This window comes from Plecotus auritus, assembly GCF_963455305.1.
Source record: "Plecotus auritus genome assembly, chromosome: 5".
Taxonomy (NCBI): domain Eukaryota; kingdom Metazoa; phylum Chordata; class Mammalia; order Chiroptera; family Vespertilionidae; genus Plecotus; species Plecotus auritus.
In genome coordinates this window covers 65,641,049-65,667,053 of record NC_137776.1, presented here as the reverse complement: position 1 = coordinate 65,667,053, position 26,005 = coordinate 65,641,049, and the positions used below count along the sequence as shown (strand labels likewise).

Genomic DNA, 26,005 nt, shown 5'->3' with positions numbered 1-26,005 from the left:
TGGTATGTCTAGAAATTATGGAGTCTCATTTCCTCCATGGTTTATCATTTACTAGAGGCCTGGTGCATGAAATTCGTGCACGGGAGGGGGGGTGAGAGGTCCCTCAGCCTGGCCTGCACCCTCTCCAATCCGGGACCTCTTGAGGGATGTCTGACTGCTGGTTTAAGCCCAATCCTGCAGTCAGACATCCCCCTCGCAATCCAGGACCGCGGCTCCTAACTGCTCACCTGCCTGCCTGCCTGATTGCCCCTAACCACTTTGCCTGCCTGCCTGCTCACCCCTAACCCCTCTGCCTGCCTGCCTGATTGACCCTAACCACTCTGCATACCTGCCTGATGCCCCTAACTGTTCCCCTATCTGCCTGATCACCCCTAACTGCTCTCCCCTGCCGGCCTGATTGCCCTTAACCGCTCTCGCTTGCTGGCCTGATCACCCTCTAACTGCTCCCCTGCCAACCTGATTGCCCCCTAACTGCTCCCCTGCCGGCCTAATTGCCCCTAACCTCCTCTGCCTTGGCCCCTGCCACTGTGGCTTTGTCTGGAAGATGTCTGGTCTTCAAGAAGACTAACGACATGACAAGTGAATTCCATATGTGATCTTCAATTGGATACTGGATCAGAAATTTTTAAAAATTTTGTCTAAAGAACATTAGTGGTAAAATTGAATAAATTCTGTAGACTAGTATTGTTTCAACATTAATTTCCTGATTTGGATCATTGCACTGTGGTTATGTTCTTTTGAATGTTCTTTTTTTCAAGAAACACACAATGAAGTATTTAGTTATAGAGTGACATGGTGAAGATGAAAGAAAGAGGAAAGATAGAAAGCAAAAAAAAAAAGCATTTGTAAAATGATTTATGCTATTTTTGCAACTTTTCTGTATGCCTGAGATTATTTCAATATAAAAATTTGGAAAGTATCATTGATTCCTTGGACTTAAGAATTTCCCTTTGAGGCACGCAGAATGGAGTGGTGGGGTTGGCAATTTTCTCTTTCTGGAGCATGCTTACTCCAGTCCATATAACCCAGAGAAGCTAATTAAGACCCTCAGGGCAAAAACCACACAAGCCTGTGAATTTCCATATCCATTTTTCCTGGTTCTGTGCTAACCTTTCTGATTAAGATCAGAGTTTCTCAACCTGCACTATGAGTGTTGTATTCTGGATGATTCTCTGTAGGGGTGCGTCCAGGAAGGGGCTGTCCCATACATTCTGAGATGTTTGCAGCATATCTGTCTTCTATCCACTAGATGCCAGTAGCATGCCACCCTCAAATTGTCACAACCAAAAAGGTCTTTAGGTGTTGCCAAATGCCCCTGTGTGACAAAATTGTCCCTGGTTGAGAACCTTTAAGTTGGGCAGGATGTTTAATGGCATGTGTCACTTTTACTCCATGGAAAACAGAGAAAATACTATTTGTTTATTCTGAGGTAGATGTATTGGTCTATTCAAAAGGAGAGACAGCAGAGCCCCTCCCTGAGACTTGAGGGGAGTAATATCTCAGCATTTCTGTAACCAGGGCACACTGTTAACAAGTCTGTCCTGAGGCATTGATATTGATAAATTTCATGACCCAGGGTTTTTCTCTTGGCCACCTTATTAGCTCAGAGCTTTGTAAAGAGGCCCGTTTCTTGGAGAAAAAAGAAACTTGGATTCAAAGGGGGGAATATTTTCCATAACTTTGTTGCTTTATGAGCCAGCTAGTTGGATTAAAATTTCTATCATAAAAAAAGCTTGAACATTCATGATAAAGCTGACATGTCAGCATTTACTATAAATTTTGGAAACCAAAATTGCAAGAAATCTGTGAGAGGTAGAATAGGAAGAGGGGAGCTACAGTTTATCAAATGTTTGCTATAAGCTGATTATGAGCTTATATATATTATGTGAAAACTAATATGTCTGACAGATCTAAAATATATGGCATATTATATATATTTGGATTCTTCTAAGACCCAAATTGTTATTATGATGTATTAATTTAAACTTTCTTACCAGTTCCAGAATCTCAGTGCACATAATTCAACTTATCATAATTTTCAGGGTTATATTTTAGAATTACTCTATACTGCTATCTTTCCTTTATTTTATTCACTAAATATTTATTGAGCACTTAGTATGTGCCAGCTACTGGTGTCAGTGCTGGAGAAGGAAGTTAAAGATGGAATATATACATTTATATATAAATGTTTATGTATGATTCAGCTAAACAAAATGCATTATAATTATTGGGAAGAAAATAAACTCTTTATAACATTTCCATTGTATCTGTTGTGTAAGGTACTGACGCTGTCTTTCTTATAGACCATACACCAATAACAGCACACAACAATAAAATCTGGGGTTTAAATGCACTCAAGTTTCAAAGAAAAAAAAGTATGTTTTGTAGTTTTCTCATTACACTTTGAATAAATGAACAAACAAGCTTTGGGGCACAAAAATTGATACCCATTTTTACACGATCCAATGTGGGGTAGTTGATAATTCAAATGAAGCAACTAAATATAAAACATTATGCTGTGTTGTGCTATCTGTGTGATATGCTGCTGTTATATTGAACACCTACCAAGTATCAGGCACTATAAGTTATTTCATTTATTTCCAAAGAATTATACTCACATCACTCCTATTTTTGGCATTGGTCTTTGCCAGAACTACATCCATGGCATCAGGAATGCTGGTGAACTTGTTTTTGTCTGGAGGCTGGCGATACTTCTTCTCACTGATGATTTCTGAGGCCCGCTTGTTCTTTTCTGCCTCCAAAGAACCCAGGGGACTCCATCCTATGCCTCTCAGCCACTCGAGGTCAGACTTATACAGATTCTGTGAAAACACAAAGCAAGCCTCAAAATCCCATCCTCCTCTGGGCCCTTGACTCAAGTGAGTCTATGCATTCACAAGCAGATCTGTTTTGGATATTCAGTAATAATTTCTCTTTCTAGTTTCTCTCTCTCTGCAACTAAATGGCCTCTCCTTTGAGATAGGAAGTCATATATAAACGATTAGATTTACTAGAAGCTGACCTCACTCTGTATTTCATAGACTTTTTTAGCTTGGATAACATCATTCTGGTCGGGCAGGCACGTCCACTGGTGCAGGTAGTTCTTATAGTCCACATCGCTGACCAAGGCCTGGCATTTCTTGGCCAGCACCACCCCCAGCATGTCCACTGGGCTGGTGTACTTGGTCTTCCACTTCTCAAAGTCCTTCTTGTACTCCCTGTCACTCTGCATTTTGGCTACATTCATGGATAGCACAAGCTTTGGATCATCTTGCAGACTCCGGAATCCAATATGGTGGCCGAGTTGCTTGCGGTAGCCTTGTTTATATTTAAACTGAAATCAGAGGAAACAGTCCTTTTAGTAACATAAACAGAGGTTAAGTTCGGTTTGCTTTGGTTGTATGTTTGTTTTAGAAAACTGAAATGAGAGAAGGTATGCCTATGTTAACGTAGTAAGAAGTGTAAAAACTTAAGCAGAGACTTTCAAAGAAATGTAATGTAATTGAATATCCAGAGAGGTTGCAGTGAGAAATTAATTCCAATACATTGTGTATGCTGACTTTAGGGTAGTGTTTGATAAAGCACTTATGATATCCTTATGGAATAATGGGAAAGTATGGGCTGAATGGCAAAATTTAGGAAGATTCATGACTTGATGAATGACCTAATAATGTAGATTAATTAAGAACCAGGACTTTTAGTGACTCACTGTATGGTTATGTCATATAAATTTGTCTTGTTCAGGATCCATTTCTTAATGCACATATAGCTAAAAATAGCTAAATACGTTAGATTAGAAAAAAAATTCTACATGATCTCAACATATCGCCAATGTGGATCAAAATGAACTACATAAATTTAAGAAAGTAAAAGTGAAATCCAGTATTTAGATTCAATTGGGAAAATCACATTAGTACCAAATGACGATAACAACAATGATAATAGAGATAATAGCAGCATTTATATAATACTAGATGCTGAGCACATATTACACCTTATGGAAGTAGATTCTACTCTCTCTTGACACCCAGCTTCATGGTTATGTATATTAAAAATAATCAGGAGTTCAAGTTGACTCTAAGCTCTATGTGGGCAATCTGACAAAACTGCTTATAAGTAGCATCACAGATTCTGTAGAGACACAAAGGCAAGTCAGAAGCTCACTTACTCTTGTCTGACCTCCTGTAACAGGAAGACAACACCAAGGTTTAGGCACTCTATTTTGAGAGGGGTCTTTAAAAAACAGAGTAAACCACAAGTAGAATGATCAGGAGATTAAAGGAATTATAAAACTAAAATCAAAGGAGAATAAGTAAGAAACTTCAAATGTTTGAAGAGATATCAGGTGGAAGAGGAAATAAGCTACTTTGTGGTGTTTCTAGAACACAGAACTAGAGCTGATGGGTAACATAGTTAAGTTCCATGTAAGATAATGTATAATAACAATTCCAGATGATCCAACAAGGAAATGGACACAAAAATCCTTATATTTTACAAGTATTCACAGACTGGATGGCCACCTGTTAGAGATGGAGAGAAGGTAAGGCATTGAGTGGGTAGATTGGATTGAATAACCTTTAAGTTATCTTCTAACTCTAAATTCTATGGTTTTAATTTATTAACCATTTATAAAAATAGCTTTAATTTTCTTAAGTTTTATAGATACAGAACCATTTGAAACCGAAAGGAGATATAATCTCTATGATGTTGGCAAAGTTCACTTACAGTTAATTTAATTTTGGGGTAAGATTTCCAAAGTTTCTAACCATAGGTTCACATGGAAAGAAAACAGATACTACCAAATGTTGCATTGTTAGAAAATTACTGATGCATTTCTTCAGTTCCTAAACTATCTTTACCTAATGAGGAGCACATAACATTAAATGAAAATGAGTTTATGTTCTGGGGAACATAAAATCATCATTATTGCTCTAGTTTCTTCACTTTATTGATTCATTTTCATGAGGTATTGACCTTCAAGCCAGAAATTAGGTAATAATACATTATCTAATTAGGTTTCCAACACTTCTGGAGTGCCACAGATTAATTGAATTAGGGAGAATCTTATTTTATATTCCTAGAATTTATTGTTAGATTCTGTCTTTAGAAAGTCTTTCTCTCCAAACCAATTTATTATTTTGTCTGATTTTAAAGGTTTAGATTAAGAGGTTGTGCTTCCCTATGAAATTCTGGTAATTTACTCTCTATAGCCAAGGTCCTCTGATTTTTGTGTGATTAATTTTGGGATTAACAAAATGAAGCATTAACGATAAAAATACATCCTTATAGAAGTCAGAGTAGTACTTACATCACTAGCAATGTCTCTCGAAGATTTGGCCAGCTGTACAGAAATTGCATCAACTGGGAGATCATAGCCTTTCTTCAGAGCTTCTTCCCATCCAAGTTTATAGAGTTTCTGAAAATTAAAGAAATTATTTAATATTCAATGTATATTAAAACCCCAACAGATTCCTGAAATTTACCTAGAGAATAAAGAGAGATCTGGGTAAACCTAACATCATCTACTTTCTCTCTGAAGATAGTGATAAAAACAAAACAAGCTGTTTAATAGGGCACTGACTAAGCATCACATGTTCTGGCTTCATTTTTTTTGGTTCTGAGATACCCCTCCTCCCCAGGTATAAGTGAATATGGTGTTTTCTGTTCACACACCTATGGGTATAGATCAGCTATATCAGGTAACTTTCCCATGCTATGTACTCATATTTTGAACACAGATGTTAAAATAATAAAAAAAGTTAGGTGGCAAAATATTAATTATCTAAGTGATAAAACTAATAAATGATGAAATGTCTTTTATAAGGTGCAACAAATGAGTTAACCTTTCTGAGTCAAATTCATTGAATGGAGGCATGTGTGCGAAAACTGGATAATAATAAAAACAGCTGAAAGCCATCCAGTACTCTGTTCCAGGCACTGTGCTGAGAGCCTTACGTGGAATTTCTCACTGGCCCTCACAGCAATTCAACGTCATAGGCACTTTCATGGTCCCAGTTTTAGGGATGAGGAAACTAAGGTTTAGATCCAATATTATACAACTTATAAATAGCAAAACCAAAACTCACACCAGTTCTGTCTGATACAATATTTTCTTTCAATAATCATTTACCGATTCCCTACTCTCTGCCAAACACAGTAAGTACCGAGAAAAGTAAGACAGGTACAGCGCTTGCCTCCATGGAGGGCACCGTCGTACCTGAAGCTCTTGATTTTACCCACATTTTGCAACATCCCTAGGCTAGCCAGTTTGTGTCCCTCATTTCCCATGCTTTAGCATTTATTCACATCAGTTATTTACCATTACTTCACTGAATACGTTTAATTAATTTTGAGCCCAATTTTTAGAAACTTTACCTGACTGTATATTGCTTGATTCTGCTTGGCTTGTAAAATATCCGGAGTATCGGGCATCAAATGAATCTTGGTTTTATCTTTGTTCCAATCAACAGTGTATAAGTGCTGGGAAGTTTAAAAAAAGGCATTTGAAATTTGAATAACTTTTAGAACAAACCAGAAAGAAAAAAAAATGTAGCAGAGTATTTGAATTAAATTAATTTAGTAATGAAAGTAGTATATAATTCAGAGAAGACACCAAAACCAAACTCAGATTTTAAAACATAACCTTTTAAATGTTTTCTTCTATGATAAATAAAAAATACTTAAGATGTAATAATTTAAAAAATAATTTCTGACTAAATTAGAAGGGCAGGAGAAATAAAAATAAGGGGTAGGCAGCAGAAGAAAATGGTGTAGGGCCGTGCTCTGGAACTGTCTGCACTGCTCAGTAGAGGTGAACCAGAATCAAACATCCCAAACAAGAACCAGAGGCTGCTAGCCCCGCCTCACTCGGGACTGTATGGAAGGATGGCTGTTTGGTCTACCTTGTTCATGGTAAGCGCATTCTGCTTGGCAAGAACCATGTCCATGGAGTCAGTCAGCTTCTTAAACTGGAAAGTGCTAGGGTGCTGGCGGTATTTCTGATCACTGGCATATTCAGTTGCTTTCTTGGCCTTCTCCACTTCTAGGGAACCAGCTGGACTCCAGCCAAGCCCTTTGTACCATTCGTTGTAGTCCTGCTTATATTCATTCTATAGAGACAAGAGGCAAATCTAATTTACCTTACCACTTTAGACACAAAGTGTGGCACAGAAGACTGTGATCCCGCCCCATGCTAGCAATCCATCGCCCAGAAAGGAGAGAGCCTTACGTCACTCTGTATGTGATTCATATTCTTGCTCAGCTGGATGTTCATGGCATCTGGAAGGAGGATGTACTTGTGAATCAGGTGCTTATAGTTGGTGTTGGTGATGTTGGCTTGGGCATCCTTGGCGGCCGTGACACTGAGCATGTTGGGAGGGGTGTGGTAGCTGGTCTTCGTCTTCTCATAGTTTTTCTTGTACTCCCGATCAGATTGCATCTTAGCCACTTGCATGGAATGGACTAACTTGGGATCGTCCTCAAGACTGCGGAAACCAACCATTTTCCCCCTCTCCTTTTCATAGTTATATTTATATTTATACTGTGAAGAAAATTTGAACATTTATTCAGAGCAATTCAAATCATTCTAGTGTCAGCATTCTGTATTTCATAACAAGTAATACTTGTATAGAATTCTACAGTTCACAAAACACATTTTTCACATTTATTTGTATAACTTGATACAACCCTACCTTACCAGGTAGATAGCAAAGTTATTGCCCCCATTTTATGGATAAATAAGCTGAGAGCCAGAGGTGAGGGACTTATAAGGTCACTAAGGATTAGCCAGATTTTATGATGATACACCATACTGACTTTCACACATATTCTGTTGTTAGTGTTAAAGAGGTCTACAGTTGGTAAGAGAGTATAGCAAATGAGAGGAAAGGAGAGATGGAGAACAGCGATAGAGGAAAGAGAAAGTATAACTGGGGGGTGGCGAAGGAAAGAGTGCTCTGAAACGTGCTTCTCCCACTACCCCAAATCATTGAGTACTCACTATGAGTGGATTTCTTGGACAAACAACCAAATGGAAGAACTGAGTTTCACAAAGCTTATGTTATGGCAGTGGTGCGCTGGCACACCAGCTCCCCAGGGGGAAAACCCTAAGTTGTCGTCTTTGTCAATTTCTGTGATGTAAATACTCCCACTGTGGCTAATGTCAAACTACCAACAGTTTAATAACTGGTTTGCACAATTCCCGATTGTTTAACAATCAGTTGTCATCAGCACCCCCAGCACACCACTTCATGAGACATCCTGTTAGGAAGACAGATCCTAAGAGGCAAGAACAGTACAAGTCTTTGGATTTCTACAGGCCATAGCCTTGGTGACTTAGGGATTTTTTTTTTTTTTTTCAGAAATACCAGAGAAAACAAAAGAGCAAAGCTAAGAGGCATTCACAGAATAGAATGAGGCTATTGTTAGCGGCACATCCCCACCCCCCATATTCTATCCACTCAGTTTTTCCAGAACTGAGCCGTTATTATTTTGGTAGATTAGAACCCCCCAGCCAGGTGACTGCTCTCCTTCAGACTTACATCACTTGCAATATCTCTTGAGGCCTTGGCAGCTTTGATAGAAATGGCATCAGTTCTGAGATCGTAGCCTTTCTTTTTAGACTCTTCCATGGAAAGTTTGTAGAGTTTCTATAAAAAGAGGCAAGGGAATAGTTTTCTTATAAATAGGAAAGCCTAGATTTATTTTTAAAAAGTAAACTAGCATTGTTTTTTATTTTTGAACAGAATGTTTCACTGGTGAATCAATGGCTAAATGTTCTCACAAATAACATAACTGTGTTTGGAAAAAAATCAATTACAAGCTCATACATATCTTCAAGAACCTACCAGAAAAAAAAGAAAAGAAAAAAGAAACTACCAGAAAAAGTAAAAGTTCTCCATCTCTATTGAGTTATAAACATGCTTTTTGAAAAAATGTGAGGGGGGGGGGGGGGCGATGAGGGATAAGGACACATATGTAATACCTTAATCAATAAAGAAAAAAGAAAAAAAATTAAAAAAATAGAAAAAAAATTTAGTAGGAAAAAAATGTGAAAGCCCAGTAGATTCTTTCTGATGCACTTTTATCAAATAAGAGTCCAGGGATGACTACAAAACAGACACATTCTTACATTAAAAAAATTTTCATTGTTTCACAGTTGATATTTTTATTTATATAATTGTGTGGACTCTACAACCCAAGAAGAAGTCAGCAATTTCAAATTCCTATGTAATTCAAACAAAGAAAAGAAAAAAAAACAACCTGGCAGAATTAGAGGATTTCCTAGCAACTATGGTTAGGATGAGAAAGGAAGTGAAATAAATCACCTATGCATTTTCTGACATTAAGTGTTGTACATTTCTTCTTATGAGGCTTGCCCAAATTCTTCAAAATGTGCATCTTCCCTTTCCATTAACTTTCCCCAGACCCCTTCTTTTTTTTTTTTTTTAAATAAATCTTTATTCAGATTATTACAATTATTTCTCCTTTTTCCCCCCATAGCTCCCCTCCACCCCTTTCCCACCCCACCTTCTGCCCTTACCTCCCCCCCACTGTCCTCATCCATAGGTGTATGATTTTTGTCCATTCTCTTCATGAACCCCCCATACCCCTTTCCCCCTGAGAATTATCAGTCCACTCCCTTTCTATGCCCCTGATTCTATTATATTCACCAGATTATTCTGCTCCTCAGGTTTTTAATTCACTTGATTTTTAGGTTCGCTTGTTGATAGATATGTATTTGTTGTTCATAATTTTTCTCTTTACTTTTTTCTTCTTCCTCTTCTTTAAGAATACCTTTCAGCATTTCATATAATACTGGTTTGGTGGTGATGAACTCCTTCAGCTTTTTCTTATCTGTGAAGCTCTTTATCTGCCCTTCAATTCTGAATGATAGCTTTGCTGGGTAGAGTAATCTTGGTTGTAGGTTCTTGCTATTCATCACATTGAAAATTTCTTGCCACTCCCGTCTGGCCTGCATAGTTTCTGTTGAGAAGTCAGCTGACAGTCGTATGGGTGCTCCCTTGTAGGTAATTAACTGTTTTTCTCTTGCTGCTTTTAATATTCTCTCTTTGTCTTTTGCTCTTGGCATTTTAATTATGATGTGTCTTGGTGTGGTCCTCTTTGGATTCCTTTTGTTTGGGGTTCTGTGGGCTTCCTGGACTTGTAAGTCTATTTCTTTCACCAGGTGTGGGAAGTTTTCTGTCATTATTTCTTCAAATAGGTTTTCAGTATCTTGCTCTCTCTCTTCTTCTGGCACCCCCATAATTCTGATGTTGGTACGCTTGAAGTTGTCCCAGAGTCTTCTTACATTATCTTCAACTTTTTGGATTTTTTTTTTTGCTTTTTGCTTTTTCGGTTGAGTGTTTTTTGCTTCTTTGTATTTCAATTCTTTGACTTGATTCTTGTGTTCCTCTATTCTGTTTCTGGGTCTCTGTATAATATTTTTTATTTCAGTCAGTGTATGTTTAATTTCTAGTTGGTCCTTTTTCATATCTTCGAGGGTCTCGTTATATTTATTGGCCTTTTCTAGGATATTCTTAAAAAGTCTTATAACGGTGGTTTTGAATTCTATATCCAGTCGTTTGTTTTCCTCCATTTCTTTCGTTTGTGATCTGATTCTTTGACCCCGCATTTTCATTGATTCCCTGAGTTGGTAAGGTAGATATTTGTGCTAGGTTTCCAGTATGGCCCAGTGGGTCTGCTTCTCCAGTTAACCTGAGGTGGTCACTCTTGGTGCACCCCTTTGTGGACTGTGTGTACAGCCTTGTTGTAATTAAGTCTTTATTGTTGTTGGTATCACTGGGAAGAATTGACCTCCGGGTCAGTTGGCTGTAAGGATCAGCTGTGTCTATGCTGGGAGAAGCCCGGTGCTGGAGACAGCCCTATAGGATTAGACTTGCCAAATTGCAATAGCCTCTGTGCTCAGCTTGGATGGGGTGGAGCCTCAGTCTTGGCTTCCTGTCAGCCCCGCCCCTCCGCGCACGTGCGCTTTCAGTCCTCCGCCTTCCCCAGCTCGAGTCTCTGCCTGAGAGTCCAGACTCCCCCCACAAGAGCGTGGGTCCCCAGGGGCTCGCCTGGAACCGGGGTTCACTGCAGTCAGAACTGGGGCACAGTGCCGTCAGGAGCCTCTGACTCCCCTCCACCAGGGAAAGCCCGCGACAACCTCCGCAGCCCTTGTGCGCACCGGCGCGGGCGCGCTTTCAGTCCTCCGCCTTCCCTGGCTCCCGAGTCTCCGCCCGAGAGTCCAGATTCCCCCCACAAGAGCGTGGGTCCCCAGGGGCTCGCCTGGAACTGGGGTTCACTTCAGTCAGAACTGGGGCTCAGTGCAGTCAGACTCCTCTGACTCCCCTCCACTAGGGAAAGCCTGTGGCAACCCCCGCAGCCTTTGTGCGCACCAGCGCGCGCTCGAGTGTGCACTTTCAGTCCTCCGCCTTCCCCGGCTCCCGCGTCTCCGCCCGAGAGTCCAGACTCCCCCCACAAGAGCGTGGGTCCCCAGGGGTTCGCCCGGAACTGGGGTTCAGTGCAGTCAGAACTGGGGTTCAGTGCGGTCGGAGGCTTCCTTCCCCCTTCCGCCAGAGGAAGTCAGCCAGGCTCTCAGCTGCCCTTCCTCTCTGCGCGCACAAAGCCCCTTTGCCGTACCTCCAATTCTCTGTGAGCTTTTCTCCTTCCTTCTAGTTGTAGAATTTTCACTCAGCCTGCTTTCCTGTGGTTCTGGATGGTGTCCGTTCTGTCTTTTAGTTGTAGTTTTGAAATTGTTGTGAGAGGCAGCAGTTTAGGTGTTTACCTATGCCGCCATCTTGGTTTCTCTGCCCCAGACCCCTTCTTTAGAAACATCTCAAAAGCTTGGTGGATGGATTCTAAGAATGAAGTCCTAAGATTCTCACTTCCTTTTTCTCTTCTCCTGGCCCCCAAGTGCTTCTCTTCTTGCCAAGTATCTTAGTTTGAGAAGGAGGACCTGCCCCACAAAAAAATGAACCTGCCTTTCAAATTTCAATTGCTGGGCCTGAGTCCCATCCACAGTTTGCAAAGCAAGACAGAGAAAGATTCTCATTTTTGGATTCCCACTCTTACTTTCAAAACATTTACTCTTAAAATTAAGGCATATTAATTAGTTAATTCATTTTTACTGCTTCAAATAGGCAGGAAAGAAAGATGACAACAGGGGTAATGATACTTACATCGCTCATGTTAACTGCATTTGCCTTTGCCAAAATAATCTGGGGGATATCTGGCATGATGTGGACTTTGGTCTTGTCAGCCTCCCATGCTTGTTTGTAGAGGTGCTAGAGAGTAAAAACAAACAAACAAATAAACAAACAAAACCCAGTGGAAGTCAGTATCTTACAAGGAGCCTTGCTTAGTACATACATATCATTGTACATAAATATCAATATTTTATGTATTTTTATTAGCAAGTTCTTATTTTTATAAAATTTAAATAAAAAGGTGCTTATTTCAACAAGACAATGCAGAGAAGATGGATATCCTATCCTCTTATTGGACAGCCTGGAGATCGCATCTGCATTCTAAAAATTTCTAGGCATATTAAAGCCCACATATAGTCCTTTTTAAATATAAATGAGGTCACATATACATAATGATCTACATCTTGCCTTTTTCACTTAATAATATAGTTAGGGATCTTTTAAGCCTCTTAAAATAATTTATATAAAGAGCTTACTATCCCATGAGGAGGTGCAACCCAATTGACTTAACAGTTTCTCTACTGACAGCGTTTGATGTGTTGTTTGCAGTCTTCTACAAGTCATGGCACCATGGTCTTAGTGCTGGGCTTAGAACATGTTGCCCCAGCTATTGGCAGACAGCCTCCAGTTGTCACCTGCTGCACAGTTTGCTGCCTCACTCAAGAGCACACCCTTCCCTGGTGGCCACATCCAGTGACTCATCAAAGTATGAATGGTCAGGCCAACACAGGACACATCTGGCAGGCTATGTACATTCAAGGGTCTCATAGTCAGGCTCCTCTTTCTGCCTGGTTCTCCCTCCCACAGGTACTGAATCCTAAAAAATGCCTTGTACTCTTAATTCCAACTCAGCATCTCTATTTAGAGACCTTAATCTCCCAAAAAATATTAGCGTGTGTGTGTGTATATCTTTGCACATATATAGGGATTTCTGTAGGGTATTGGGCATGTGAATATTTTTAACAAATATTAACAATATATTGATTAGAAGTTTACATTAACATGAACTCCCTTGCAAATACTCTATATAACAACTTTTTAATCTTTGCAATCTGACTGGTAAAAAATACTATTTCTGTTTTAGCCAAGTTTAATAAGAAAGCAAAAACAAAACTTCTTCTAGACCAGGGATCAGTAAACTTTTCCTGTAAAGGGGCAGGCAGGAAATACCTCAGGCTTCATGGGTCAGAGGATCTCTGTCATTAACTACTCAACTCTGTTGTTGTAGTTCAAAAGCAGCCAAAGAAAACATATAACATTTTAATTTATTTAAATTGCCACATGTAGTGGTTGTAGGATTAGCACAATCCTAGTGGCAAGAGCAATAGCTAGTCATCAGAGTCTGATCCAGTTCTAATCCAGACTCAGTAGTTAACCTGCTGTGTATCTTTAGGGGAAGTGCCATGGTTTTCTCAACACTACAATGAAAGGATTCAACTTGATGATCACCAAGCTGCTTCTCAGTATTAGCATTTTCTATTTCTATGATTCTCACCTTGGTATTATTATTCTGAAACAGTAATCATTAACAATGAAGAAACAATGAAAGTTTTAATATTTTAAAAATAAATGTGCTCTTGTGATAGTTTAAATTCTAAATGTTAAAAAGGGCACTGCAAGTCATGCCTTGTCTTTTAGGCAAGTTCCTTTCCAAGAGGTTGGTCTTCTTTACGAATCTGTTTTCTCAGAAGACTCCAGGGGATTCACTCAGAGACAGCATAATACAGCTCTATCTTTAGGACCATCATTTTCTGCAACTGCTTAATGTTACAGTCCAAATAATTTCCTCCCTTTTTCTAATTTTTAAAAATATATTTTTATTGCTTTCAGAAAGGAAAGGAGAGGGAGAGAGAGATAGAAACATCAATGATGAGAGAGAATCATTGATTGGCTGCCTCCTGCATGCCCCCTGCTAGGAATCAAGCCTGCAACTGGGCATGTACCCTGACTGGGAATCAAACCGTGACCTCCTGGTCCTAGATCAATGCTCAACCACTGAGCCACGCCGGTTGGGCTCTCCCTTTTTCTAATCAACAGCATTGCAAATTGTGATCCACATAATACAGCCAACGCTCTGCAATTATATTATTAGTTGTAACTTAAAAACAGATGTCCAAGGCTGATGTACTTATTCGTCCTGGTATCAACTAACAGCTAAGAAATACACTAGTGCTTTTCTAAAGGCTAGAATTATTAGTAATCCAAGAACTACTGGTGGAGAAAGATTGCTCTCATGATTGCCCAGAGAAGGTCCTGGCTCAGAACGCTGCTATTGCCACGTGATCTAGGAGTCTGCTCTGATCCCATCAAAGCAGCTAGGCAGCAGGGAGGGGTGCAAAACCCAGCTGTTATTAGTCAGTCTTCTGATTCAAACTCGCGAACTTCTACTCAAATTCACCTTAGAGGGGACGCTTTTCAAGATTTGCATTATGGGGTAGAGAAGTTCATTGAACATTTGGGTGGGGGCACTTATTAAGACTTTTTTTTTTAAATTACAGGCCCTCTTTCAAGGTAGAGTAAACATTAATTATGATGCCCTAAAACTGTCAGGAAAATCTGAAGATTAAATATAAGATATGCCTGGCTTCTTCCTGATACATATGAAACACTACATTATTGATTTACCTCATTCATAATTTTGGCATTATTCTGAGCCAAAACCATGTTCATTGAATCCATCAATGTGGAATACTTCAAAGTGTCTGGGTGTTGGCGGTACTTCTTTTCACTGATGATCTCCATGGCTTTCTTGTTTTTCTCAGCCTCCAGGGAGCCCAGAGGGAGCCATCCAACGCCTTTCACGAAGTCATCAAAGTCAGCTTTGTATTGATTCTGCAAAAGAGGAAAAGTTCCAGAAGGAGAAGAAACCAAAACTTCCAGGAACCACGTGTGGGTATTTGATATTCCCTAAGTATAATGAACTTCGACTATGTTTATCCCTAAACTTCATCTTTTATACATTTTCTTGCATGAGAAATTAAAAATAAGCAGTAATATTTTTGTAACCTGTTTTTCTAAATGCCTTCCTGAAGAAAAAGTGCTAAAAAATACCAAGTACATTAATTTACCACATTACTATTATCTCAAGATTGGTGACTATGCTGGCCCAACTTTCTTACAAAATTCTTAAGTTCCCTTGGTTAATAGATGGCTTAGGGAGCCCATTACTCTCTTTTGCTATAAGTCTTTGATCAGTTACCACTGTTACAATTCCCTCAGGTATATTGGAAACCTCACTGGTACTTGGCACAAATTTCATTTTTCTCCCCTTAACTCTGACATTTTCTTCTACACCTGTGTACTTGGTTGCTTTCATTTGGGCACTTATGTACCTCCTCATATATGTAATATACTTATATGTAATATATACTGTATATATATTTGTTACATCTATTGGGTATATTACATATACATATATAATATTATACATATGAGATAATAGCTCAGTTTTTACATTTCCAAAAAGAAATACAAGCTCGGGGCCTGCCTTTGGTTCATAATTTAAATTCACTTTCTCCAGCCACCAGATGTCCTCTATAGCTGAATTCTTGGCTCTCTACTGTCTATGCCTTCCTCACACTCATTCTAATAAGCTGCCTCACCCATCACCTCCTCAAAAGCTGGACATAGTGAAAAGAATGCTGCTTGGGAGCGAGAGGCAAGAGCTATCACATCATCTGAGGTTCTGCTTTCCCTCGTGCTCCTCTATCAGGAGCCTTTCATGCTTCTGACTCTCTTTGTTAGACACAGTTCTTTCAACACATTCTTTCTGAAACCAAATTTAATTTGCCATTGCCAAATCGAGCACCCAACAAGACTCACAGCCATAATGGCAGAAAATAAGACTTTCGTTTCTAGAATTGATCCCTTTTTGTTAAAAATAAATAAATAAATTTAACCTACGGTAAAAAATGAAACACCTTATTGGGAAATTACGCATGAATTTCTTTCAGGATTTTCAAAATGTCACTACTTATGGTCACTACTGATTTGCTTATTATCCAGAGTAAATGTTCTGCAAATGGAGTGGCTGTCACGTACATCACTTTGAATCTGCATCATGTTTTTGGCCAATTCGAAGCTCATGGCATCAGGAAGCATGTTGTAGGTATGGATCACATTCCTGTAGTTGGTGTTGGTGGCCACTTCCTGAGACTTCTTGGCTGCCACCACACTGAACATGTCCACCGGCGTGTGGAAGGATGTCTTGGATTTCTCATAGCCCTTCCTGTATTCCCGGTCTGACTGCATCTTGGCCACCTGCATGAAGTGCACCAACTTGGGGTCGTCCTCCAGGCTCCGGAAGCCAATGTGCTTCCCTTTGCCTTGTTCATAGGCTTGCTTGTATTTGAACTGTAGAGAGAAAAAAAAACACATGGTGATGAAGATAGTGGAGGAAAGAGAATTATAATAAACTAGATGCCTTCAGCTTTGTCACAGGTTTAGAGTCTTAGAGCTACCCTAAAATTAGAAATAAAAGAGCTCATAGGGGGCAGGGAGCAAAATCTTTTTATTTCAAATTTCATGCCAGACATAGGTCCATGGAAAGAAAATGATCTCAGAATTAATGAAAGCAACGTGGAAATAAGCTGTATAGGGCGCTTTAGAAAGCAGCTCTTTCCACTCGGCTGTCTGACCAGCAGAAAAGGCTGCATCTTTAAATTCAGGAAAAGCCTGGTCAGGGGTCTCCAAGGTGAAACCTGTAGCTGCATCCCTATATTTGTTTAGAATTGCCTATAAATGATTAGAATACTTTAAAAGCAACTTATTTTAACAAGACCCAGTCACTTTTTAGATTAAATAATGGACAAATGATTAGAGGGTCCTTGGACTGAATGAAGGGATGTGGCTTGTGTGTTACACGGGACGATGGTCCCACCAATCCTGGGTAGGCTGACTGCAGCTCCTTGAAAACACACAAACTCCGCTCATCCTAAGGAAGGCCCAGCGGAAGCACTTACATCACTGGCAATGTCTCTAGAGGCCCTTGCAGCCTTTATTGAGATGGCATCCGGCCTCAAGTCATATCCTTTCTTCTTTTCTTCTTCCCAACCAGCTTTGTACAGTTTCTAAATGATCAAATAGAAAAGAAAAGAAAAGGAAAGGAAAGGAAAGGAAAGGAAAGGAAAGGAAAGGAAAGGAAAGGAAAGGAAAGGAAAGGAAAGGAAAGGAAAGGAAAGGAAAGGAAAGGAAAGGAAAAAGAGAAACGTCAGCATCTTTTCATTTGGGTTAGACGGGGATCCTGACTTCTGGCATGTAAAAGACAGACATTCCATAAGCGTTAGTTCACTTCACCTCCCCTACTTTTGTTGTTCATCTACTTACATCACTCATGGTGATTTGGTTCATTTTGGAGAGTAGAATGTCTGGCGTATCGGGCATGACGTGAGTGGTGGTCTTGTCTTTGTTCCATTTCTCAATGTAGCGCCTCTACAACGAGAAGGGCAGGCACGTGACTGAACAGCAGGACCAGTGTGTGGGAGTGCTAGCAAGGGGAAGAGACTCACAGCTCCATGGGGAAGAGCTTAACTCTGATATTGGAAAATGGGTGAAATAGCAGGAGGGGCTGATGAGACTAGGCACACGCTGAGGACAAAAATGATCACACAAGGGAGTCCTTTTCCACTGAAACAACAAATACCATCTTGCCTCAACCTCACATGATGTAGGTTTTGTAGTTTTGTCCCACCCTCAACATGGTGTTGACAGCCCGAGGATCAGTATAACTGAGAATCTCTAGACATGACAAAAGGTACAGTATGCCCCTCCTACCACTGCCACCACCAGGGCCATCAGAAAGATTAAAATGCAGACAGAGATCATAGTGGCAGTGCCAGGCTCAGGGGCATGAGCACTAGGAGGATTCTGGGGCTGAGGTCAGCAGGTGACTTCTTACCTTATCCATGATCAGTTTGTTACTCTTGTTAAGTTCTTGTTCCATTGTGTCCATGGAATATGTGAACTTCAGCTTCTCAGGGTGCTGGCGATACTTCTTCTCGCTAAGAATCTCTCCTGCTTTCTTTGCCTTCTCCACCTCTAGGGAATCTATTGGGACCCAGCCAATCCCTTTCATCCAGTTGGTGAAGTCGGACTTGTATAGGTTCTTTACAATATAAAAGGAAAATTTGAATTCAGAAAAAGTCAGGGCATGGGTTTCTTTAGTTAGATGATTCAATCATTATCAAAAAGAAAGAAAAAAAGGAGTTGGGGGAGAATGACTGGCTTTTTATTCCCTATTATCTTCTGGAAAACAATTAATTATAAAAGCTATTACATTCATGGTGATTTTTAACAGGAAATCCTGACCCAATAATTCCTTAAAAAATTTAACTTTCTTGGGGTGAAAGTGAACAGAATTTTGCACTAGAAAATATACTATATAGTACTCATTTGAATCTATTTTTTTAAGGGTACATCATATATTGGGTTTAACATCCAAAGTTCTAAAATATGTATATAACAACCCCCAAAGGAAGCTACATATGGTTCAAATGAGTAAAATCCTAAAACTCCAAATTCTGGAGAGGACCCCTAATTATGGTGAGTCTAGCCAGGTTTAGGGTGGAGTGAGTGGAATTGCCTATTTCTTGTTCTTCCCTCCTGCCAACTAGAAATGAATAATTCTATGCCAACAATCTGTTGATTGTTACATACATCACTTTGAATCTGCATCGCGTTCTTGGAATGCTCCACATTCATGGCATCGGGCAGCAGAGTGTAGTTGTGGTAGGGTTGTCTGTAGTTGGTGTTGGTAGCAACCTCCTGAGATTTCTTGGCCGCCGTCACACTGAACATATCCAAGGGCGTGTGGTACTTGGTCTTGCTGGCTTCGTAGCCCTTTTTGTATTCACGATCTGATTGCATTTTGGCTACATTCATGTAGTGAACCAGTTTAGGATCATCCTGAAGACTACGAAATCCAATTTGCTTGCCTTTGGCTTTCTCGTGGGCCTCTTTATATTTGAACTATATGAAAAAGAAGGCAGACATAAGTTTGAGAGGGTATAATGCAGGAAATACTAAAATATTAAACTGAATTTACCTAACAAATTAAGCAATAGCTGAATCCACTCTGAATCTAGTGTTTTAGCATTGTTAAATAAACAACTAGCAAAGAATTTCTAATGGATGGTCTTGAAATGTGCTCTGAAGATAATCAAGAATGGAATAATTTGTAGTTTATATCCAGATTATTCATAAATAGATTCTTTGAATATTCTCAAAGGTTCCTGAAAATTTTACTTATTAAGGATTTGGTAGAGAGAGGAAGGGAGAGGGGGAGAGAGAACATTGATGAGAGAGACATCGATCTCCTGCTTCCCACATGCCCTATGGGAGATTGAGCCTGAAACCCAGGCATGTGCCCTGATTGGGAATTGAACTGGTTATCTCTTGGTACATGGGTTGACATTCAACCATTGAGCCACACTGGGTGGTGTATTTATTTTTTTATTATATGTTTCAAGTGTTACTTTGCATTATCTTATAAAGTCTTTGCATAATTCTGAGTAAATTTCTGCAATGCCTTTATACAAATTAGTGTATGGGATTACAAAAGAGTTTTTAACTCTATCTATGTATTATATTAATTCATATAAAATTATAACTTAATTTGTTAAAATGAATTCATTATATAACTAAAATCCTCTCATTTTAATCTATAATTCTTCCTGGGTTTTCATATTTCATCAATTTTTGTGTGGAAATTATAGTATTTAAAAATTGTATTCTTGCCCTGGCCTGTTTTCTCAGTGATTAGAGCATTGGCCCTCATACCAAATGGTCACAGGTTCAATTCCCAGTCAAGGGTACACACCGCAGTTGCAGGTTGATCCCCAGCCCTGATCAGTCATGGTAGGTATGGGAGGCAACCAATTAATTCTCTCTCTCTCTCTCCCTCCCTTCCACTCTCTCTAAAAATCAATAGAAAAAATATCCTCAGATAAGGATTTAAAAAATAAAATAAAAATTGTATTCTTTTAAAACAGTTGGAGACATTTCCAATTTAGTGACATTTTAGTATACGAAAGCTTTTTTTCTTGACAAAATAAAAATCAGTTTTCAACTTCATAACAATGAGAGTTCCAAATATTTTACAGTTTAAAAAAGAATTTTCTTATTTGTAATAACTGTATTGATTTTTTAAATATTTTAAAGTGGAGCAGTATAAAAGAATCATTGTTACTTAGGATACCAGAAAAGTATTTTAATATCATAACTTTTTTATTTTGTTTCTAATATAGATCATATAGCCTCCATGTGAAGATTTTGAAAATAAAGAGAAAGTTTACTGCTTTCAAATTAGACTTACATCACTAGCAATATTTCTTGAACTTTTTGCAGCAACAATTGGAATAGCATCTGTTCTCAAATCATAGCCTTTAGCGAGGGTTTTCTTCCAGTCTGCTTTATAATAAGCCTTGAAAGAAAGAAACATTATTTTATTATTTAACAAAATTGAAAGAATGAAACAAGATGCCAAAATCTTTCTTATAAAACATGTCATACTTTACACCTTTCTATTGAGAGAATTTGTGGAGTTAGGGCTATTAGTTCATCTTTTATGTATCTATCAGAGCCTTTTTTAAAAACATCAGTAACTACACAGTATGATCTCAACTGCTTTAAAAATGTATATGTTGGCATAACAAAGCAACTGAAATGTAACGCTTTAAATGTGGAATAACAGATTTAAAATTTTTCATAATTTTTTATATTTCCAACTTTTCTATAATAAGCATGTAATAGTTTATTTTCTTGTACTTTTAATAATAAAGCATTTTAATTTACAGAAAGGCATTTAATACTAAAATTAAAATTTCAGATGTAGTAGCATCCAGTTTTAATTGACCTTCATGTTTAAATATTACTTATAACAGCAGAAAAAATTCTAAATAAACCAAAAGCATAGAAATGAGCACCAAAAAATGTTTATTTGGAGATACCAGAGAGCCTAAAAAATTAGGAAGAATGATTAAGGCATCTTTTAAGAAATCAACACTTTTCTTCAGGTTTGATTATGTTTTTAAATTAGAATTTACCAACTTAAAAACAAACAAACAAAAGGAAACAATTTATAAGAGTAAATTTAAACACTACCACCAATTAGGTATCTAGACTACCTGAGAGAGATGTTCGTTACATACAAAAAAGTGTTTCTAAAGAAAATGACAGTAAACTTTTTCAGAAGTTTTAACAAATAACTGAAACAAAAGTTAAATAAAGCAAAATTAACCTTACTACAGACTATGCACTACTGTATTTTTCTATCTTGTCTATCCCATTTCGTTCTATTTTTTTTAATGGAACACAACCTACTAGATTGGTTTTATAACTCACTAATGAATCATAGCCCACAGTTTGGAAAAGTCTGCATTAAGTGAAATGTTATGGCAGCCTCTAGTTTCATATTGTGTGATAGGAGTCTGATCTGAGGACTGTTGATTGGCTCCTGTACACGGAGGGCAAGGAGGGACTGAAGAAAGAGGCAGGTCACTCCAGATTGGTAGGTGCAGGTTAATAAGCAAGGGAGCGTACACGTATGAGGTCTGTCTTCAGTGGCCTCATAGTAGATCTCTGCACCCACGGCCAGAATCTTAAAAGTTTATATAGAGACTCTAATAGGGTTTAGGCACTCATACTGTCCAGATGGTCTCAACAACACATTGCTCTCTCAAGGCTGTGCCTTTGCCAATGGCTCCCATTGTGGAAACGGGCAGATCGTACATTCCTGGGACAGGGGAGGGGGTGAACAGCCTGCAGTTGCCCGGGGCCAACTAAGGGCCAACTGGCAGTCACATCTTCTCTGTGACCTCCTCTAAAAGAAACTCATTGGGGTCCCATTCGGTTTATTCTCCAAAATTCTAAGTTCTACAGTTACCCAGAACTGGAAAGGAAAAGCCCCCATTAGCAATGTTAGACTATCACCAGGAAAAATACTCACATTGCTCATGTTGAGGGCGTTGACCTTGGCTTGAATAAACTGTGGCAATTCGGGGTCTATCGTGTACTTGTGCTTCAGTTTCTCCCCCTCCACCTTGTAGTTCAACTAAAAACAAAGGAGGCAGCATGCAAACATCATTAGCTGACAAAACGTAGCTTTCCTTAAGCACATCCTCCCTTAAAAAGCAAGACTGTCATTTGTGTTTTTCCATACGTAGGCCTACCCCAGAGATATTGTGGGTTAAGTTCCAGACCACTGCAATCAAGTGGGTATCACGGTAAAGTGAGTCACATGAATTTTCTGGTTTCCCAGTGCACATAAAGGTTATATTTACCCTATACTATAGTTTATTAAGTGTGCAATAGCACTATGTCTAAAAAAAAACAATGTTTATACCTTAATTTAAAAAGACTTTATTGCCAAAAAAATAAAGCTAATCATCATCTGAATCTTCAGTGAGTCATAATCTTTTTGCTGGTGGAGGGTAGTACCTTCCATTTGTAGAAAACGCAGTATCTTCGAAGCATAAAAAAGCACAATAAAATGAGGTGTGCCTATATGAGGCAAATACCAAAACTATCATACGGGGGGGAGGTATTTGTAGTGTAGTCATTGGCTCATTTCACCAATAATTACTGGACAGTGCTGTGGGCCAAGTAGGGTGGTAGGTTCTGTGTTTAAAGGGTTGAACAGGGCAGACCTGTACTTTTGGAGCTTAGAGACCAGTAGAAGAGACAGAGAATAAACACATGAATTACAAGATAGAGTTAGAATTTATGATGTGTTGTAAATAAAATAACTTTAGGAAAGAAACAGGGTGGTCAGCAAAGCCTCTTTAAGGAGGTAATATTTATGCCCAAATTTGAAGATAAGGGAGGGGTCCAGGCAGAAGAAGAGCATTCAGGGCCCTGAGTCTGGAAAGGGTGTGGCCTGAGAGGCACCGAAGGCAGCCCTGAGTTACAGGGGCTGGAGTTACGGGGCTGGAGTGGCCGAGGACGGCCAGAGGTCAGACAGGATGGGGAGCAGGGCCTCCCAGACGAGTTAATATATTTAGATTTTATTTTCAGTTCAAGAAGTTACTAAGGGGTTTTAAGTATAAGAGGGATGTGATTTGAGCTAAGATGGTCTCTCTGGTTGTAGTGTGTGCCTCAGGCATGGAGTCCAGATACCAGATGACTATAGTTGTCCACAGGAGAGATAGGGAGCCAGAACTAGGTTGGTGGCGGCTGAAAGACAGCGAGGAGTTCGACAGGATGGCTGAGAGAGATTTAGGAGACTGACTCAGCGGAGGAGTTGGGTGTGGGGTTCACACAGAGAGGCATCAGTGGTGAAGCCAGGTTTCTGGCGTGGGTAACGAGGAAGATATTGACGGCATTTATTGATGGGGAAGACAATTACTGAGAGCAGTTTTCCTAGCTAACTGGAAAATGGTGAGAACACCTCAGTTAGTACAAAAGAAATCAGAGAGTCTACATTGATTTTAGCACTAAAATAGAATTAATCTTGAAACATCCATGGTAGTGTGGGAGCAGGGAATGGCCTGAGAAATGAAATTTACAGATAAGCCTCAAATCTGAGTCAATCAAAGCATTCCCCACCTCCCAATATCTGGGGCTTCCCTTCTTTGCTTTTTACTTATATCCCTCTTTCCGGTGGAGGTCTTTTAAGAGAACTCTGAAATTACCAAATGAGGGGAAGCACTGAGTATTGCAAGTAGCCTCTGACTAAGACAAAGGGTCCAGAGAGACCTGGGCTCAGAGAGGTGACTTGATGCTGAAAGTAAACTGCTTATCTCCTTCCCAGAGGCCTCTCTCTAGATTACCTCTCACAACATCCAGCTATTGTGCCCGGGGATGAGGACATTATTATGCCCTTTCCCTGCGAAGCTAAGTAGAACTGTTGCAACTCAGAGCAATAAAATAGCTTGGTTTGCAATTCAGACCGAGTGATAGATAATAATACTAAGTTCATTCCATATGTCTAATGAATAGCACAGACTCTCCACTTTGGGAAAATAAAGCAGATTTGGAAGTCTCCTTCTCCCCTCCCAGGTCTACCTATGTTCAAGTTCCAAGGTGCTTCAAAAGTACAACCTTTTGATCATACCTCTGAAAGCTGCTGATTTGCTAACATAGATGCCGTCTCACGTATCAAATTAAGAAGGATGTGGAGTGGCTTATCAGGGGGTTATTCATCAACAAACCCTTCTGAAGGGAACCCACTTACTTCACTCAGCTGCTTTGTGTTCTGCTGAGCCAGAACCATGCCCATGGAATCAGGCACGCTTGTGAATTTGATGGTATCTGGGTGCTGTCGATACTTCCTCTCATTTAATGCATCGCCTGCTTTCTTGGCCTTCTCAACCTCCAGAGAACCAATAGGGATCCATCCAATGCCCTTGAAGAAGGTGTTATAGTCGTCCTTATACACATTCTGTAAAAGAGCAAGCTCGTATGAGGAGATGTCCTAGAGAACAGTCCAGCACTGGTTCTGAAATCTGCAACCCTCTGCCGGGGAAATGAATGGCAACCTTTTCAACACGCTCCCATCTGTAGTGGAAGCTATGGTATGTCTGTCACAGAGCTTCTCACCCAGAATTTGGTAATAAGAAACAGCAGTGCTGTTGTTCGAGGGCGTTATACAACACAGAGAGAATCTGGGCCACATATTTCCACGGCTACTGCTGAAAAAAATATTGTCTCTTTTGACAATAAATGCCTTTTCTTTTGATTTCACTGAAAACTCCACAACTTTGAATTTCACCCACACTGTCCACCTAGGCTCTTCCTGATCTCAGCTGGGGAGAGACATTTTCATTGAGCCACAATAAATGAACACCATTTCTTCCCTTCACAGAGGACGATTCTTAGAGACATCTGGATTCTGTGGAAGGAAAAGCCCTGAATATTAAACACCTCCCTCTGCAGCTCCCCGTGAATCATGCTGCAATCACAAAGCCTTCCTGGTTCATTTTAGATGACTCATCACACAGATTTACATGCATGAGAGTGTGACCTTGAGTTGAAAAAAAATAAGTCAAAAAATAACTTTGCTGAATTCAGAAAGAATAAAGAATGCTCCTATTTTGCCTTATTCGTATCACCATCGAAGCAAGCACCCCAGGAGCAACCATTTCCTCTTGCTGAGAATTAAGGTGGCTTATCTACTTAGTGGAATATGGCTTTCTCTTTGACTCAGAAGTTAATAAAGGCAATGTCAATGGTGACAGTAGGAGTGCAGAAAGCCAGCAAAAGCACAGCTTGTCCACCATGCCTTTGTTAGCCTTTCAATAATGACTATTTATTTTAAAGTACATTTCCCTCCCAAATATCTTCTTGTATTGTGAAGTCTACTAAAATAGGAAGAAAGGATTATCCCTTAAGTACCAGCTTCTCTGGGTCTGCTCTGTTCTACATACTTACATCACTCTGAATTTGATTCGCATTCCTCGTGTGCTGGACACTCATGGCATCAGGTAAGTATGTGTAATGATGGATCGGTTGTTTATAATTGACGTTGGTAACAACATCCTGGGCCATCTTTGCGGCTGTGATGCTAACCATGTCCCCAGGGGTATGGTAGCTGGTTTTGGTGTTCTCATAGTTCTTCCTGTATTCACGATCAGATTGCAGCTTGGCTACGTTCATATAATGGACCAGCTTGGGATCATCCTGGAGGCTTCTAAAACCCACATGCTTTCCCTTGGCCTTCTCATAAGCTTCCTTGTATTTGTACTGCAGAGGCAGAAGTTGGTTAGCAAAGTCCTAGGCAATGATACTAGTGGGTGTAGCAACTCTATTCACACACAAGAGCTCTCAGAACACTGTGACTTTCTGGAAGATGGTTCAAAAATGCA

At 39.5% G+C, this 26,005-nt stretch overlaps 1 protein-coding gene across 1 annotated transcript in view; it reads right to left on the bottom strand.

Annotated features, from left to right (window-relative positions):
• The window catches only part of NEB (nebulin), a 198,051-nt gene that overhangs the window by 117,545 nt on the left and 54,501 nt on the right, over positions 1 to 26,005 (bottom strand). The window contains exons 37-54 of the mRNA XM_080669929.1: positions 25,572 to 25,883; positions 24,376 to 24,582; positions 22,150 to 22,254; positions 20,518 to 20,625; positions 18,861 to 19,172; positions 18,103 to 18,309; positions 17,532 to 17,636; positions 17,168 to 17,275; positions 16,248 to 16,559; positions 14,832 to 15,038; positions 12,180 to 12,284; positions 8,541 to 8,648; positions 7,229 to 7,540; positions 6,903 to 7,109; positions 6,376 to 6,480; positions 5,309 to 5,416; positions 3,023 to 3,334; positions 2,619 to 2,822 (exon numbers count right to left, since the gene is read on the bottom strand). Of these exons, the coding sequence (XP_080526055.1) occupies positions 2,619 to 2,822; positions 3,023 to 3,334; positions 5,309 to 5,416; positions 6,376 to 6,480; positions 6,903 to 7,109; positions 7,229 to 7,540; positions 8,541 to 8,648; positions 12,180 to 12,284; positions 14,832 to 15,038; positions 16,248 to 16,559; positions 17,168 to 17,275; positions 17,532 to 17,636; positions 18,103 to 18,309; positions 18,861 to 19,172; positions 20,518 to 20,625; positions 22,150 to 22,254; positions 24,376 to 24,582; positions 25,572 to 25,883 (3,444 nt within the window). The remainder of the gene's footprint in view (positions 1 to 2,618; positions 2,823 to 3,022; positions 3,335 to 5,308; positions 5,417 to 6,375; positions 6,481 to 6,902; positions 7,110 to 7,228; positions 7,541 to 8,540; positions 8,649 to 12,179; positions 12,285 to 14,831; positions 15,039 to 16,247; positions 16,560 to 17,167; positions 17,276 to 17,531; positions 17,637 to 18,102; positions 18,310 to 18,860; positions 19,173 to 20,517; positions 20,626 to 22,149; positions 22,255 to 24,375; positions 24,583 to 25,571; positions 25,884 to 26,005) is intronic.